This window comes from Melospiza georgiana, chromosome 6, assembly GCF_028018845.1.
Source record: "Melospiza georgiana isolate bMelGeo1 chromosome 6, bMelGeo1.pri, whole genome shotgun sequence".
NCBI classification, from domain to species: domain Eukaryota; kingdom Metazoa; phylum Chordata; class Aves; order Passeriformes; family Passerellidae; genus Melospiza; species Melospiza georgiana.
The window spans coordinates 16,116,554-16,133,244 of NC_080435.1; the positions used below are offsets into that span (position 1 = coordinate 16,116,554).

A 16,691-nucleotide genomic window follows, 5' to 3' on the forward strand; every position below is an offset into this window, starting at 1 on the left:
TTCATGGAGCATCCTACTATGCAGCTCGAATAAAGTTTTCTAAGTATATCTCAAGAGATGCAGAATATTACTTTGAATTTAAAATTTAAAGCTCTTTGGACTTCCTCTAGTCCACAAACGTTTTCAGATATATGCTCCCTTCACATTTAATATACTAATTCTTATTTCTATCTTATGTTTCTCAAGGGACACAAGAATTAGATATACACATTTAAATGCACACACACACTAATAAAACCTCCTCTTTCTTTGGGATGCTTCATATCAAAGGAAGGGCATCCTAGTGCAACATTTCAGATCTGTCAGCAACTCTGCCTCTCAGTATTTGACTGCACTTTTGATTCTATTTTTCACTACCTCCTCTGACTGTGCTTCTCAGAAGAATTCAGTTGACCTGTCAAGTCACAAGGAAGGTTTTTGTTGACAGACAGTAAATCGTCAACAACCTTCTTGGATGCATGTTCTGAATTTAAAAAGCATCAAAACTCTCAAAACTGAATAAGAAGCAAGGTAGCAACGAAACCTTTGAAACTTTAAGGAAAAGCAATGCATTTAGGCACAAATCAGAGCTGCTGGCAGAAATCAGCAGCTCTCACCCCAGGTTGATGAGGTTAATTTTAATTCTCTCCTCCTACCTTATTAAAAATGGAAAGGCTTTTTATAGTGATTGTATAGCTGTGTTTAAAACTGTTCAATTAACTGCACAGATGAGCAGGAGTGTGTCTGCTTGATCTGCTCCCACAGGGCTGCTCCCTTTTGTCAGAACTCCTGATGCCATGACAAGTGCTTTCACTGCACTCTCGTGAGTCTCTCCATTTCCATTCCCTCTGCTGACTACCTTGCAGCAAGGCATCAACTCATAATGCCTTATTTACACTTGTGATGTCTCCTAGAGAATTTATATCTGCAGCAACTCTGGTTTTGTTGCTGGTTTTGACAGGGAAACAAATAAAATAACATTTAAGTTTTGTCTTCAGGGTATCCAAAAGATGTGCCTCTCAGTGCCTCTCAGGAGGTGCTGGGATCTTCCTCTTTGCTCATATGCATTACATTTTTTTTTTGCCTATTCTTAAAAGAAAGAAGAAAAAGGAATACAGCTCTTTAAGATTTGAAGGGAGTTATTTCAAGAAGTGTAAAAAACTATTAATCATTTTTGTTGCAGGAGCCACTGTGTGTACAGGAAGGGATTGTCTCAGCCTGAAGAATAAGTCAAAATGAAGTGGAGAAAATCCTGCAATTTCCATTTCAAAGAAGAGACAATAAGGGCTATCTGAAGTCATGCTTTTGTGCAACAGTCAAGGCTTGAGCTGAACACTGAGTTCCAAGTCCATTGCAAACAAATCCAAATCTCAGGGGCATTAGAAAAAAAGAAGTCAAATTATAAACCTGTTTTTTGTCACTCTGCCAACCATCTCCCTGTCTTGTGTGAAACACTTGGTGCTTTCTGTGTCCTTGTTTTGGGGACTTTAGTTAACTGTGTCTATGCCCAACTCCTTTTAAAGATGTAGGTCATGGCTTGATATAGCTTCTAGGTATTTAACTTTTTTTCCTGCACTAACACATTTCCTTTTTTCCTCAGTCTATGCAGGCATCTGTACACTGAGAATGATACATCTGTGGAACTAATCACAAGGACTATGTATCTTTGATGTCATTCAATGATCAAGCTTTGGTATCCTTAATCTTTTTATGCAGTCAATTCACCACTGCTAACAGCAACTGAATAACTAAATAATATCAGTGCTAGGCAATACCAGTGCTCAGAAACTTTGGTAACCATGAAGAGGTTGTTTGACTCATCAGGATTGTTACCTTTACAGCCCAGATGGATTGATCCAGAGGATGGAAGAGTTTAAAGCAGAAGCCATCCTTTTTGGAGGGTCTCTCAATCAGCTCACAAGAATGGAGCAGAATTGTCCCAACCCACTGTCCGATCTTTGGCGTCTTATAAATGAGCAGCACTCCTGGTTTCAGGACACACCATAGTTTGGTCCAGCTCTTCAGAGTGCCCCGAATCTGGAGGGAAAAAAAAGTAGCATCTACATTGTTCCTTAGAAGAAACCCAACGTTTATTCAGTATTGATACAGTATTTCCAGTATGGTTATTCCAAGGCTGCACCATGATACACTTCCTAAGGAACATACATGGTGTTCCCTGAACAGTCCTAGGGACCTCACAGCAAAATCCCAAAACTTGGAAATCTGGATAGCAGAATTTTGTCTTCATAATTTTATTACTGGCTTGGTATTCTTCCTATTTTTATTACTAGCTCAGTGTTAGCAGCTTGGTTAATTTTTTAGGCAATGAGCACTGCTGGCCCATGCGAGAGTGATCTGTTAATAATCACAGAGGACATGCCAATTAGAACATTGCATATAAAAATGTTATAGCTAGTCTAACTTGACTTATAAGTCATTTTAATAGTGTTCTGCAGAACACTGCTATTAATGAGTTTTGTCAAATACCCCACTTTTAAAAGTACTGTCTCCAGCTGCTTTATTTCTCTGTCGAGCTCAATGCAGCTCTCTCTTGTATAGAAAACATTAAATCTGATAGGAGTACATTAAAGATAACAGCTTTAAGAACGGAGAAGTTTCTCAGTAAGGTTAGATTTTGCCTAAGGTCTTCCTGCCTTCAGTATGCATAAGCCAAACCTCAAGTCTTTTTTGTGTTCTGTTTTTGTGGCCCACCACATTATTGCAGCTCACCAGAAATTTCCAGTCACAGCAAGCATGCAACAGGTATTTTGTGTTTTTTATTTTTCATTAACAGTAAACACTACAGGAAGACCATGTTGCCAATCTAACTTCTCAAATAAACCATAAGCATGTCACTTTTCTGACCTCTAATAATAATTGCAGAACAATGTTGGAGGTTTTTACCACTAACCAAATGCAACTGTATTGTTTCATGAGATCCTTAAGTTATTTTGCTTTTCTTAAGAGCTATGTGTTAGGCAATATTTGAAAATTAGGTTTTGCCAATATAAAAGATTCAACCTTCACTATTATTTGAGAAGACTAAATGGCCTCAAAGGAGGAGAAAAGCAGTGCTCATCTCTCAATGTCAATCCAGATTTACTTTGCCACACAGAAGTTTCAGGATTTCAATGAGAAGCTGTCACTACCCGAGTCTGTGCACAAGGAGAAATTGCAGTTGTCATCAGGTACAATATGTTTCATTCTGTGCTGTGACAACAGAAAATCCAATTGTCAATAGAACAAGCTGTATCTGCCCATTTTCAGGCTGTTATTCAGTCTATTCCCTGTTCAGTACAAAACCACATTTATGGGAAGAGGCCAACAGAGTCTTTCAGAGAGGAACAAAGAGAGAAAAATCACTTCCCTTTGTACCATGCCCTTTTTGAGCCCTTTTGGCTGCTTAAGGACATGGAATAGACTAACTGAGTTAAGGTGGAAAGTAAATATCCACAGTTCTATTTTTATAGCAGTTATTTAAGTAAAGCTTGAGTTAAAGCTTGAAAACTATTTGGTCTTCTTTCAGTTACAAAAGTGCTAGTGCATACATCTCAGACACATCAACTACTTCACATCTCACTTATTTTTTCCCACATCCTCAGAAGAAATGGTCTGTATCAAATACCTTCAGCCAGTCTGCTGTGATCACCACACTGGGATCCTTCAGAGCACTGAAGAGTTGTTTGGTAGCTCTTTTCTTCTCCTGCCTGTAATTTTTTTTTTGTACCTGGTTGAGAACAGAGAAAATATAGTAGCTGTAATCATGGCCTCTTTTGGGGAGGAAAGAACATAATGCATTAAGGACAGTTATGTATAGCACAGCAAGAACTTGACCCAGCACAGGTTCCCCAGAAATGAGCACAATGAGGAATAAAAACATAATTAGAAAACAAGCATTTTCTTTGCTCCTGAAGTTTCATTAAACACAACCTAGTTTGTCTTTTATTTGAGGAAAAGGAAAGAGGATTGATATCCAGCCTTCCTCACCCCTCAAATTCAAGAAACTGTATCTAATTTCATTTATTTATACATTTGGTTTGCTAGACAAACAAGCGTTCAAGCTACAATTTGCTCAGATTGCTCAGGCAAGTCTGTCCTAACAAGAGCAGTGAAGGATTACAATCCTCTTGAGGTGCCTAATGGCTCCAGAACATACAAACACAGTGAAATAATTACACTGATCTGTTCTGCTTGCAGTATATGATCTAATCCTGTATATAAAAGCCTGTAAATGTCCTTGGCCTCTAATGACTCCTAGAAGATTCAGAGGCTTCTCTGGGTCTTGGGAAATGACTCTGACTTGTTTCCAATGGTTTGTTTGGAAGATACAATTTGTTTTTAAAGAAAGTCAGCTGATCGTGACCTAGCTGCTTTGAACATACCTTCAGTGTTTCCTTCTTCATGAATTTGGCTGTTGGAGACACACACTCTTTGTCAGACCCATTGCACAGCTTATACTCAATCTAAAAAAAAATGGGGAGTGAAGAAAATAGGAATGTGTTAACATGAAGATGTTCAAGTTATGCTCTGATAAAGTGTTGTTTACAACTTTCAGGAATCCATGAAAGAGCTGATTGCAGACTTCAGCAGTGGAACACTAAGCAGGTGCACAAAATGCATATCTACAGTGCAGTCCAAACTTCCTTTTTATACCCATGGCTGGTTGGAAAATTCCCCACCAAATTTTCTTTGTATTTCTCCCATGCAGACATTAATCTTGGTTTAAAAATAAAGAAAAAACCCAACAAAACAATAAAACAAAACAGAAAGCTAAACAATTATTTCTAATTTTGAAAACTGTCCAACTCCGTTCAGATCTGAAAGCATTTCAATTACTAGAACAGAACTTATGGGGAATTTGTTAAAGATTTTTCAGAACTAGACTTGATACTGGCAATGACTGTTGCACTGACTGAAATGTCCAAAAACATGGGTGGGCAAGAAATGACCTAATCATGTTACAGATAACACAGGAAATCACCTTCATCTTGGCCTTGCAAAGTGAAGCACAAAATACACACAGTCACTTCAAATGGTGTTTGATAGTGTCAGTGCTGTTTAAATTCACTTTCAGAAACTACAGACTGGCCATGCTGATGGGCTGCAGAACTGCTTTACTTCCATTAGGCATAATGACAGCATTACTGTTACCAAAATAAAGGGTGCTTAGAAAGTGCAGCTCTCCAGAGCCCAGCTCACAACAAGGACCTCCACATGGAAAGGTTCTGTCAGCAAATGCACAAAACCTGGGCAGGGTTAGTGGTGAAAGAATTATGGTACAGTCTGGACTCTGCTGCTTTTTATGTGACCTTGGGGAAGTTACTTTCTCTCTCTGTACCTCTCTTCCTTCCAACCTTTCATGTGTCTGATGCATTCAGACAGTGATCTTTTGGGGTCAGCCACTGTCTCTCCCATTCACACATGACAGTTTTGTAAGAAAAGCTCAGCCCTCAGCCACCTTGATTTAATGAGTGTGACACAAAAATGAGGTGTACTAAGGAAAAAATGTATCAAATATATTTCTCATTTATAAATTCACTGCTATGATGTGAAACAAACCCACCAGGCTCTCAGAATTTCTCTCCTTGATGTCACAAATGGATGTAATAATTTTACAGCCCCTTCAGTTTGAAGAGACACACTTCCTCTTTCCCTCCCAGTGACACAGAAACCTCTTGAGCTACTACAGCCACAAACTATACTGTACATTAGTGTGACCAGGAAAGTGTTTAATGACAGCCAGATCAGTCCTTTTCACATGACTCAGAGAAAAAACCACAGAAACGCATGACCAGATCACAGCAAACAAGCCACCAACTATACCTTGGAGACAGGGGCAGGAGAAAAAATGGGAGATAAGGGTGCCTGCTAAACTGAGCAAAACTCCTTGTAGATTATGCAGAAATAGAAATCAGGGCAGAAGTTGCAATTTGCAATAGAGCCACAGTCACTGTAGAACCCATTACTTGTTCTCACATCCCCTTGTAGTATTCTTTCACTAAAACCAAAACTACACATGATACTTTAAACATAGAGAAATGAAAACGCTATGATGACACACAAAGGCCAAGGAAAGCCCTGATCTGACTGTTTAGCTCACAAGTCAACTTGGATCCACTCAAAGAAAAGGCCATCTCTAGGACTCCTGAAAACTATTCAGTGTTTGCTGGTTTTGTTTCCACAGAAAGCTAAGCCTGCCTCCTCTGCCTGCAATGCAGTCTCTGATTCATATTTTGTGCTTTGGACTTTACTGTAAAACCACAAGATTTATGGTGGGGACCACTGCACAGATGTGACAAATGAACAGAGTTGTGCCCACAGGGTCTTTGTCACATTTCAAAGGGCAGTAGTAGACATTTGGGACATCAGCTATAAGCCTTTCTCTATAAAGAAACCTTTCCAAGTGCCTAAATATCTCTGAGCTAGAAACCTTCAGAATTATTAGCAGATTATGCTTTCATGATTCGAGACGTGTGTCCTCTGAAATCGGTCAAAAGAATTCTCCCCCTTTTTCCCAATTAGCAGGAAGAATGTCCTGTCCTTGAGACACAACTATGAGCCAATTGTTTATCAGTAATTTCACTCCCTCCGGCCTGAGGGATCAGACACAGAAAGAAACACTGTGTACTAGCCCTCATTAGCCAGTGTGAGAGGCAGCAAAAGCACAGATGTTCCCAAGATTCTAGGAAATACTGCTCAGGTGCCTGCAAAGCATCAGGATACAGCGAATGCTTTTTTCTCAAGTAATTAAAGCAAGTTACAGTTACTGGTTATACAGAAAATTACACCTTAGCACTTTATATAAAGAATGAAATTTTGGCCCCTAAGCTCACTTGGCTTGGGGAGTTTGCTGGCAGCTGAATTCAGAAAGGCTTCCAACCACAGCAAACCTGAGCCTAGACCTGCAGCTCGTGGGGAACTGGCACTGACACAGACAGAGTCACTTCCACTGCTCCACCAGCCCCATCCTGCCTCCTCCTCGGAGTCTCTCTGGGTCACGCTAAAAATAGAGTTGAACAAGCACAAGGCCTTAAACCTGGGATGTTCACACAGACAGACACTGATTCTGACTCTTTGGGAGAGATGACTCCATGACCAAGGACACTGGTGCCCAATTCCAGCCAATACTGCTGTGCACACCATCAAACCACAGCACACAACAGCTGATGAAGGGATAATCTCCCCTGACACCCCCACAGCCTTCAGGAGCTCAATAAATACAGTGGAACTTGTCTGAAACCATTCCATACTGGCGCTTCACTTAGTCAAAGCAGCTGGATGAAGAGCTTTAGGGGATGCTCTGGTGGCTCCTGAACCACTGTGCTGCTTCCTTCAGGGACTCCCTTCCCCAGGTTTGGGCTACCCCTGGACATGCAGAATCTGTGAGAACCTGGCCTGTAAGGGGAAACAGGGACACAGGGATGGTGGTCACCAAGACAGGCTTGAGAGAGGATGAGAAAGAAGCAGTAACATAGGTACTCACTGCCCATATAAGAATTTCTAGGCATGGGAAAGTAAGTTTCTGTGCCTCTATGTCCCAAAAGCTGTAATGTACCTACTAGCTGTGTGACCAATATCACAGCTCCCCGAGATGGTTGCAAAATGCTTTATGAAGAGAGAGAAAATGTTACTACAACTAAGCCATGGTTTTAACTAGCAGCCTGGACAAGCTTTCAGATGTGCCTGACCTGGGACTTTTGACAGTTCCCCAGTTAGTTTTTATCAAGGCAGACTGATTGCTTCTCCCTCCCAACTTTGCTTCTTGTTGTGCCTATGAGGATGCACCATCACTGATCCTAAACAGCAGCTTGCTGGCAAGGAAACTGGTGATCTACAGAGTGAAAAGCATTGTGTTTCTGGGTCTAAAGTTCCTGCTTTCTCACAGGACAGGTGGGATCTAACTCCTCAGGACAGCATACCATAGGTTTCCATGCTGCTGATAGTAATGACTGTTCCCCCAGGATTAAATAATGTGATTTAATATTTTTACATTAATCTGTCCTAACGGTCTTGATTGTACCTTGTGGCATACATAAGATTGAGTAAATTTGGGCAATCAGCTCTAAAGATTCCTAAGACACAGCAGGGTCTCACATTGCTAAGACATACCAAGCCCATTTAATGATGTCTTTCTACTGCCCTGCCTTTCTCAGCCTGGCAGAAAACTAAGAGAAGCCTTTTGTCATCACAGCAAGTCTTCCAAGGACACTGGGATAATGCTTGTGCAGGGTACCAGAATCTGGCCCCCACTCTTTGCAACAATATGTGAACAATATTGGCCACAAATGAGACTTTGTACAATGGGAGAGTAAGGAATTCATGTCCTTTTTAAAGAAAGAAAAAGCACACTGGAGTATTCTAATAAGAAAGTAGTAAGTAGGCTTTCCAGATACTGGTTCCCATAAAGAGGGAAGTCTGTTATTCTGCCAGAAACTTTCACCAGAACATGCTGCAGCACTCATAGGGAGAAGAAATTGTTGTCCCTTTTCAGTTCTCTAATCAAACCTGTCCTTTTCAGGACTGAGTGATGACCTTGCTGCTGACAATGGGCTGTACTGTACTCAAAAATATACTTTTTATCCCAGTTAAGTTTCTGTTCCCTTTCATCTCAGTCTTGGAGCTCTGGAGATTCACTGCTGATTGTTAGCAGTCATCACAATACCCTAACACTTCTGCCAGGCTTTTTAAGAGAGCATGCAGAGTCCTCACAATAGTGCTATTCTGATCCAGAGTCTTTTTGGTGACTCCATTTCCAAGAGGAATCAAATCATTTCACAGAAAAGCAGCCTGTGATCAACTCTGGTGTGGGAGATGCCAGCCCATTAGCATGCCAGCCCTGCCTAGGACAACAGCAAGAGGAATATCCTGTTCCTTAGCTCAAGCAATCCTTGCTGCACAACAGCCAGAATTATTCCAAATCAGAAAGATTTTAAATAAAGTCATTCTCAAGCTGTGCTCTGCATGGTAACAGCAGTGACAGCTTACAAGCTGCCCTTTCGCCTTCTTTGTATCCAAGCAAGAGAAAGACAAGATCAGATGGGAATTTGAAGGCAGAACAAAAGGAGCCGGGGTCATAAGTTATGCTTCACAAAATCAGTGACATGTCCTTGGTCAGATGTAATTTCTCCAGTATCTTTTCCACATATAATTGCTAAAAATCATGATCACACAGAAATAAAAGAAATGAAAGAAAAGTTGTTTAAGTAGTATAAAAACTATCGAAAAGCTGAGTTTGACATTGCAACTGAGAAACTCCTTATTACTTATGTGAATATTCACAGATTTCTCAGCCAAAAGTAAGCAATTTTGGTTTCATTATATTATAAGCATCTCTTTTTGAAAACTTTTTTACTTTTGTTGTGAATTAACAGCTCATCCAAAGCACAGTTGAGTCAGTGAAACAATTCCTACCAACAAAGAACCTTTGTAGGAAAGATTGCCCTTCTACTGATATGCTCCTTTACAGCAAGCTGAATAATCTTCAACTGAAACTTTCCATTTGGGAAAAAAACCCAAGGTAATGAGCCCTCTTATTTCAACAATGTTACAAAGATACAGTGACTGTGTTTACAACTCTGAAACAGCACAATGATTAGCACAAACTGAAAAGCCTGTACATATAAACAGTTGACATGACAGCAGCACCTGGGGAAAATAACTGGTGAAGTTCAGTCATCCAAGCAACTTCAAATATCAAGTTATACCAGTGTTTGGTGGAATCCTTGGCACCATTGCATCAAACTATGGTAAATAAAGAAAAAATCACAGACTTCACAGGATTTCTATTTGATCATTTAAGTGTGCCTTGCATGGGAAGCTTCTTCTGCAAGGTCAGAATATTTAAAGAGAACATTTGAGGCAAGATGGGAAGTTGGACACTGAGAAAGATGCTGTTTCACATGACTATCATAGACTTTGTGCCAGCAGAAAGCTGAAGCAGTTTTGATTTTCCCTCCAGCTATAGGCACAGCTTTTTGTCCCTAGGCTGAGATTAAACAAAGAAAGTGAGCAATGAAAAACAACTGGACCTCCAGATTTGCTAAATTTTTAAATAAATAATTTCAATTTCAGCATCTCCACTTCCCCTCACCTTCCTTGTCAGAAATACTAGAATAAGGAATTACAATCACCAGTGATCTATGCTGACATGATTACACTGCTGTGGCTTGCCCAAAGTTATCAGCTTTGAGTTACTACTGTCCACATTCACCTCTGTGAGGCACCTGGGTGTTTTCAGGGCTTGTATGTACCTACAGAAGTTAGGGCTGCTCCATGTTTTCCATTTCACATGCAAAATCCCACCCCTCTTCAACCTGATTTTCCTAGGATGCTCCAGGCTACATCTCTGCTCAGCTGAAATCAGCTGCAAAGCCCTCTGTGGACAACTGTCACTGCCCTAAAGTGCTGCCCTTGGAATTGAGGAAGCAAAGTGTGCTGAGCCAGGGCACAGGAACTGAGTGTAAGTGTTCATAGAAACAACAGGCTCCAAAATAATTCCATCCACAACATGGAGGGCATCAAGTATGGTAAAGAAAAGACAGCAAGGGTTCAGTTGAGCATAGCCACCACCTGGAAGGGCCAGAATCTCCCATTAAGCTGAGCTTAACACACACAGGGTATGTTTCACTCCTGAGTCTCTCCAAGGTAATTCCTGCAATATCTGGGTCTGTCTGCCAAACAATTCCTTGGTTTGCTGGCTAAGGGAGAACAGAGGAAAAGGTACCCTTGTAAACTGTCACATTTGTGAATGATCTTCGATGTTAGTCCTGAGTGTAGCCATGACTGGAATTACCTCAGAAGTCAGAAGCATGATTCACAGATCAAGTAGGGTAAGCTTGAGAGAGTATGGGAACTGGAGCTTAAATCTCAAGTGATGAGTATGTGTAGTTTCAAACCACTGTGCAGCTAAAATAAATTCCTAGCAGTCAGTTATATTCATAATCCAGATTACAGATCACACAATAAAGATCTGAACAATTTGAACATGTTGCAGAATTCATTCACAATGCTTTGCCTTCCAATACATCACATAACTGTGCATGCAACAGCCCCACTCCTACAATTTCATAGACTTCATTGCAGCATTAGCAAGAGACTGGAAACAGTGAAGTACCACGGAACTCCAGCTTCAGGATTTTTCTGACTATCCCTTAAAATATATCTCCATTCTTTGTGGCCCTGCATGCATATCAAGAAACTTGAGCTGCCCTTTAGCCAGTAGAATTAATACAGGAAAGAAAGAAAGAGAACATGTAGCACTGTATCCTGCAATAAAAGGTGGCTCAGAGGAATGTAACAGCATCAAATGAGACACAAAGCAAAACAAAGGCATCTACTGTCACTATCAGGTGTGTGCTAACTGCACTACCTGCTTGCAGAGACAAGCTTGAGGCTTAGAGACAGTCTGGTGATACTATGAGCTCTCATCCCAGAAAACAAGGATAAAGGACTCTAAACCAGAGAGAAACTAATAGGAGAAACAATCTGAAATAAGTATGCTACTATTTTTTTTCCCTTTGAAAACGGAGATGAAAGAGACTCCACTTTAAAAATTAAATAGGAGAAAACGTGCTGCAGAAAGTTACCAATGTAATATGTAGCTAAACTGTGCCCTAAATATATTCCAATAAAATGTGGGTCAAGAAGCCACAGCTGAAATTACAAATATATATATAGTGCCAAGAACCCCACAAACACATTGAAAGCAAATGTTCCAGTATCAAAAATATATCAAATATTTGACTGTCTATTCAGACAGAACAACTGGGATGTGTCCACACCTCAGAGAGAGCAGCCCACCATGAGCACAGGGCAGTGTGGTTGCAGATAACTCTTCACAGCTCACAAGTTCCCACACATTTATAGGGTTTTTATGCCACATTCTCTCTGCTGACTTGGGCAACCTGAAGCCTTCTCCATCATGCAATGTGGATATGGCCTGGGTGAAGAAAATGCAGAACTGTTTCCATCTCACTGATGAAGATGTGAAACAGAAATGCAATTAATGTGCCTTGGCAATGCAGGGAATCCAAGGCAGAGTTGAGGTTCCCCAAGCCCCAGTCCAGGGACAGAATCACTTGATTGGCTTTTCCTCTCCTTCTTACTACTGAGTGAAAGCAGTTAATGTGCTGTGGTACCTCAAAGTAGTGCTGCTGAAAGAACACTGATTTCCAACACGGTTTTTCATACCTACTGTACCAAAAGAAGGGCAAATATCCATGGCATGGATCTGTAACCTATCACATTTACTTTTTAATCCATTAATTAAACTAGCACACTCTACAGTCCAATCTCTAGCAATTAATCCTCCCCCCTGATATCAGGAATCTAAATATGACCCCATTAGAGCACACTTCTCCCTTTGGTTCAAGTAGGTGGAATCACTATTTATTTTTAAACTGAAATAGCATGACAGATCCCTACTTACAGTTGTGAAAGGTGACAGTAAGGCTTTATTTTATGGCATTAGAGCTGAGCGGATGTGAAAAATTACATATTAAACAAACTGGCCACCAGTGTGCCTGAATTTTTAAGTAACAAGACATTTCACAATAAGGGCTCCCTACTGTCATTGCAAAGCATGACAGAAGGCAAGGAACATGGCTGGAGGAGAGCAAGGTAGTGTACAACACAGCAAGGTTAAGAAGAGTGAAGTGAATTTCACCTAGACATGAAATCTAGGTGGGCACCCAAATCTTCCGTGGGTGCTTCTCCTTTCAAAAACATCCCTGTGGGAGACTGAATGGCAAGGAAGGCCTGGAGGCTGGGAAAACACAGCTGAGCCATGCTCTCACCCAGAAACCTCTCACAAATACATTCCTATTCTTATGTTCATCCTGAATCTCAGAAATTAAACTCCCTCTGGACAGCATTTCAGTGCTCTGAGCTGTCCTCTCCGGACAAAGTCCTTCTTCTTTACATTTCTAAGTCATTGGAAATTCAACACCACTCCATGTAAGGCGTGCAAAACATCTAGCTTTAAAACACAGCCCTGGATGCAGTTACCTGGTCCTTGGGTTTCTCCACTGCCAGGATAAGTGGGAGGCTGATTTTCCTTGAGGAACCTGCCTGAAAAAGCAAAACCAAGATTGGTTTGCAGCTTGCCAGGTTCCAGCAATAGCAGAGGACATGTATACAAGTCCTTGTTGCATACTCCCAAAGCTCCTCTCATCATCATCTCCCCGTGCTGACCTCTGCCAGTGCAGTACAGAACAACCTGCGAGCTCCGGGCGAGCACAGAGAAATGTACTGGAAGATGAAGAGATTATTTTCATGTCTCACAAGAAATCACTTGTCTGCAGCTGCTTCTTTTGTGCTATATTTTCATTTCAGCTGGTGCCACTCGCATTTTATAGCTTCATAGTTTAAAATAAATTTAGTTAAAATTTAATTAACTGGTCTCGCTTCTATTTCTAGTTACCCTCCAGAAACATGTTAGGGAGCTGCAGCCAAAAAAGCTGTACATGAATCTCAAAGCCAGATCTCATTACAAGGTTGATTCCATCTCTACAGGAAATCAAACCCTGGCACTCTGTAACTCTTGATCTAGAGGCAGGTTTTGAGCAGTGAGATCCAGGGACTTTAGATTCAGTTTTAGCTCTCCATAACAAGCTGGATGGAAAAGCTGTGTTCAGGAAATGTTGATTAGTTTGTCTTCCTCTCTTGTTACACCAATTCCCAGAGCTCTCTCTCGGGCTCTCCACTCACTGTTTCAGATGCTGTGCACTACACTAAATATTACAGTTTTCTTTTGCAAAACAATTAAGATTTATGATTGCCTTGCTGATCAGGAACAGCAGGAGACACCTCTGCTGACAAAATCAACCTTCCAGCCATAATTATTCATATCTAATTACACTGCCAAATGAGGTCCAAATAAACCAGGTTCTTCTGTGGGAGGTGAAATCAAGCCAGAGAAAAGTGCAAGCTTCCTTTTCATCCCAACCATGTAAAAACACTAATTTTCTTTCCCTCAAAATATGCACACACAGTTCCTGCAGAAACAGAGGGAGAGGCTTTCTCAATCATGTTTAAAAAAGGACAAGAATGTTTAATAAGATCCTAAGAAGAAATGAAAGCAAGACTGGGAATGGTTCCCTATCCCAAAGTACCTTGCTAATTGAGTTTGGAGTCTGTGGTGTCTCATCCTTCAGTGATGATGGGCTGTTTCCTTCCACATCTTTTCCTGCAACAAAAAAAATGTGATTCAAAACCAGTGAAATTCTGTGCAAAACCATGGCTCATCATGGCCTGAGAAGGGCTACTGCTATCAGCACACAAGGGAAGTATCATGAGCAAGAGCAAGCACACCATGATCCCAGAGAAGGATCGTGTCAAATTTGAAATAGCCTTGATCCTCATGCTTGGGTAACAAGACTGCTCAAAAGTAAGGTCTCAAAACACCATGGAAAACCAGCATGAGGGTTGCAAAGTCCAACATTTAAAAGCTGGAAAAAGCCAGAAATAAGGTTGCTTATGCATCCTTAATCAGCTCCCTTCTGTGTCCGCATTATGATGCACTCTTTAATTACATTACCACAGTCTGTTCTTTCCTTACATACCCCATGCCTTGTTCAGTGCAAATAATAAAAGCAATTCAGTTAATAAGCAGCTATTCAATTCTCCTTGGTCAGTATCTGGCAACTCTACACTGATGCACTTGATAGCATGCTTTGTTGGACAAATAATAACCATGATCACAAAATGTTACAGAAGACAGAAGAGTATCTAGGCATAATTAGTAAAACAAAATTAAAAAACCCCAACCCACTTGCAGAAGATTAATGTCTTCTGACCAAGTTATTTGTTAAAATAAGAAAGATTTTAAATTTATGAGCAGTAAAGGAGTACTATGACATTTTCCAATCATTGTAGAAATATATAGTCACTACTCAAATATCCTAAACTTGCATATATTATATACTGGCATGAGTGTGTGTAGTCCTAGTCCAAGCAATAAAATGTAATGATAAATACTGCTCTCTTGGCCAAATGTAATCAGGGCCTTAGAGTAAAAGAAAGCATAGAGCTTCTATTAAATAAAACGCCAAAAAAACAGAATCTGATGAGATGAGATTTTTAGGGGCAAGACAGTCATTGTTAACCAATTACAATGTCATTTTCTTCTCAGAATCATTGGCAATCAGAGCTTCAGAATACAGGATGCAGTAAAGAACTACCAAGACAGTGAAACACAGTCCATTTGTAGCACACTGCAAACATGGGAACTGATGAAAATGTTTCCAGCGCTGTGTGGGCCAGCCTTGGAAACACGACCAAACCCAAAACTGGCAAGGGAAAACCCCAATTCTCCCAAAGTCAGCAGAAACTGTCATAGATGTGTCAGAACCATAATTTCTCCTGGAATTATCAGAGCAGCCTTTTAAGAAGCCAAGCACTGCTAGGCAAGTCAGCCACAGGGGCCCATGCTGACACAGGAGGCCCGGGAGAAGAGGGACAGCACGTGTGCTGCTCATGTGGGGGAGTGGAGTGGAGGAAGGACCCATCCAGACACGCAGTAAAGTGATGCCACAACACGAGACCCATGTCTTAATCTACTTTCTTAGCTGTCACTCCTCCCCTGGAAACACTGAGCCCTAAATAGCGCACTCAGAATCCTGATGTTTGTGGGCAGGAGAAAATTTTAAAAATTTTAAAAAACCAAACAGCTGTGTGTGGCCAGAGATTTGACAGTGACTTTGGGCTACCATGACAAGTGGGATGGCCATAAGCTCTGCTGTGCATGGATTAGGACCTGGATCTCCATACTTCTCCTTTCTCTTACAGCGTTTTCATCTCTATAACCCCCATTCTCCCTAAAAAAGGCAGAGGAAGATGGAAAAAAACTCATAAAGCCATGTAGCTGCTGCACTTTTTTTCCCCACGAAGAGTTTTTTCTGCACATGTATGGGAAAGTAACATATGGTCTAAAAGTTCAAGTAAAGTTAATGGGAATCAGCTGCTGCCTGCTCCAAGGGAATGGGGTCTATTAGCACAACAGAATTCACATCCATTCTTTATCATGTCTCATTTCTTAAAGAAAGCTTGACACCTAGCTTGTAGCTGTACAAAAAGCCTGCATGTGAGACATTTCTGCCTTCTCTCAGTAATTCATTTAAAAGGATTGCCACCTGAACAATGAGATTTCCCTGTTCCTGAGGTTCTGGACAATTCTGCTCACAGAGCATTATGGGGAAAAAAAGGATCATGCAACATTCCAACATGGAACATGTCCAACTCTATCATTTACAAGACTTCATTAGGCATGTTCATGAAGCAACATCTACTATGTTTCTTATGCCAAATGCATTAAGTCTACTAGAAATTGTGAGGAAAAGGTTGTTTCTCAGAGAAGAGAATCCCTCTGAATCCTTCATCTTTCCTGTCTGTGTCAGGGAATCCTGCTGCAGCCATGCAGAAGGAGAGGGCCAGCCCTTGTTTGGAGAACCAACTTCACAGGAATGATGTAGAAGTTTCTCAAAAACCCACACAGTTGAGTGCACAGAAAACTCAAAAGTGAGAGTCTCACCCAGAGCACAACAGACACAGCCACCTCGAGAAATAAATAGGAAACCACAGAAAAACATCAGAGGAACTAAACATGAACTGGCTATAGAAGGTGAAACACTTATCTCCCTGATCAAGAAAACACAATGCACACAATAGAAAGAGAGATGAACTTCACAATTTAAAGTGCTCGTTGCCACCAGGGC

At 40.9% G+C, this 16,691-nt stretch overlaps 1 protein-coding gene across 7 annotated transcripts in view; it reads right to left on the minus strand.

Annotated features, from left to right (window-relative positions):
- The window catches only part of OSBPL5 (oxysterol binding protein like 5), a 172,922-nt gene that overhangs the window by 40,738 nt on the left and 115,493 nt on the right, over window positions 1-16,691 (minus strand). For 6 of the 7 annotated variants that reach the window (XM_058025711.1, XM_058025712.1, XM_058025713.1 and 3 more), the window contains exons 3-7: window positions 14,091-14,164; window positions 12,985-13,047; window positions 4,362-4,442; window positions 3,605-3,706; window positions 1,813-2,016 (exon numbers count right to left, since the gene is read on the minus strand). In XM_058025711.1, the coding sequence (XP_057881694.1) occupies window positions 1,813-2,016; window positions 3,605-3,706; window positions 4,362-4,442; window positions 12,985-13,047; window positions 14,091-14,164 (524 nt within the window). The remainder of the gene's footprint in view (window positions 1-1,812; window positions 2,017-3,604; window positions 3,707-4,361; window positions 4,443-12,984; window positions 13,048-14,090; window positions 14,165-16,691) is intronic. The other variant, XM_058025710.1, reaches the window with a different exon arrangement.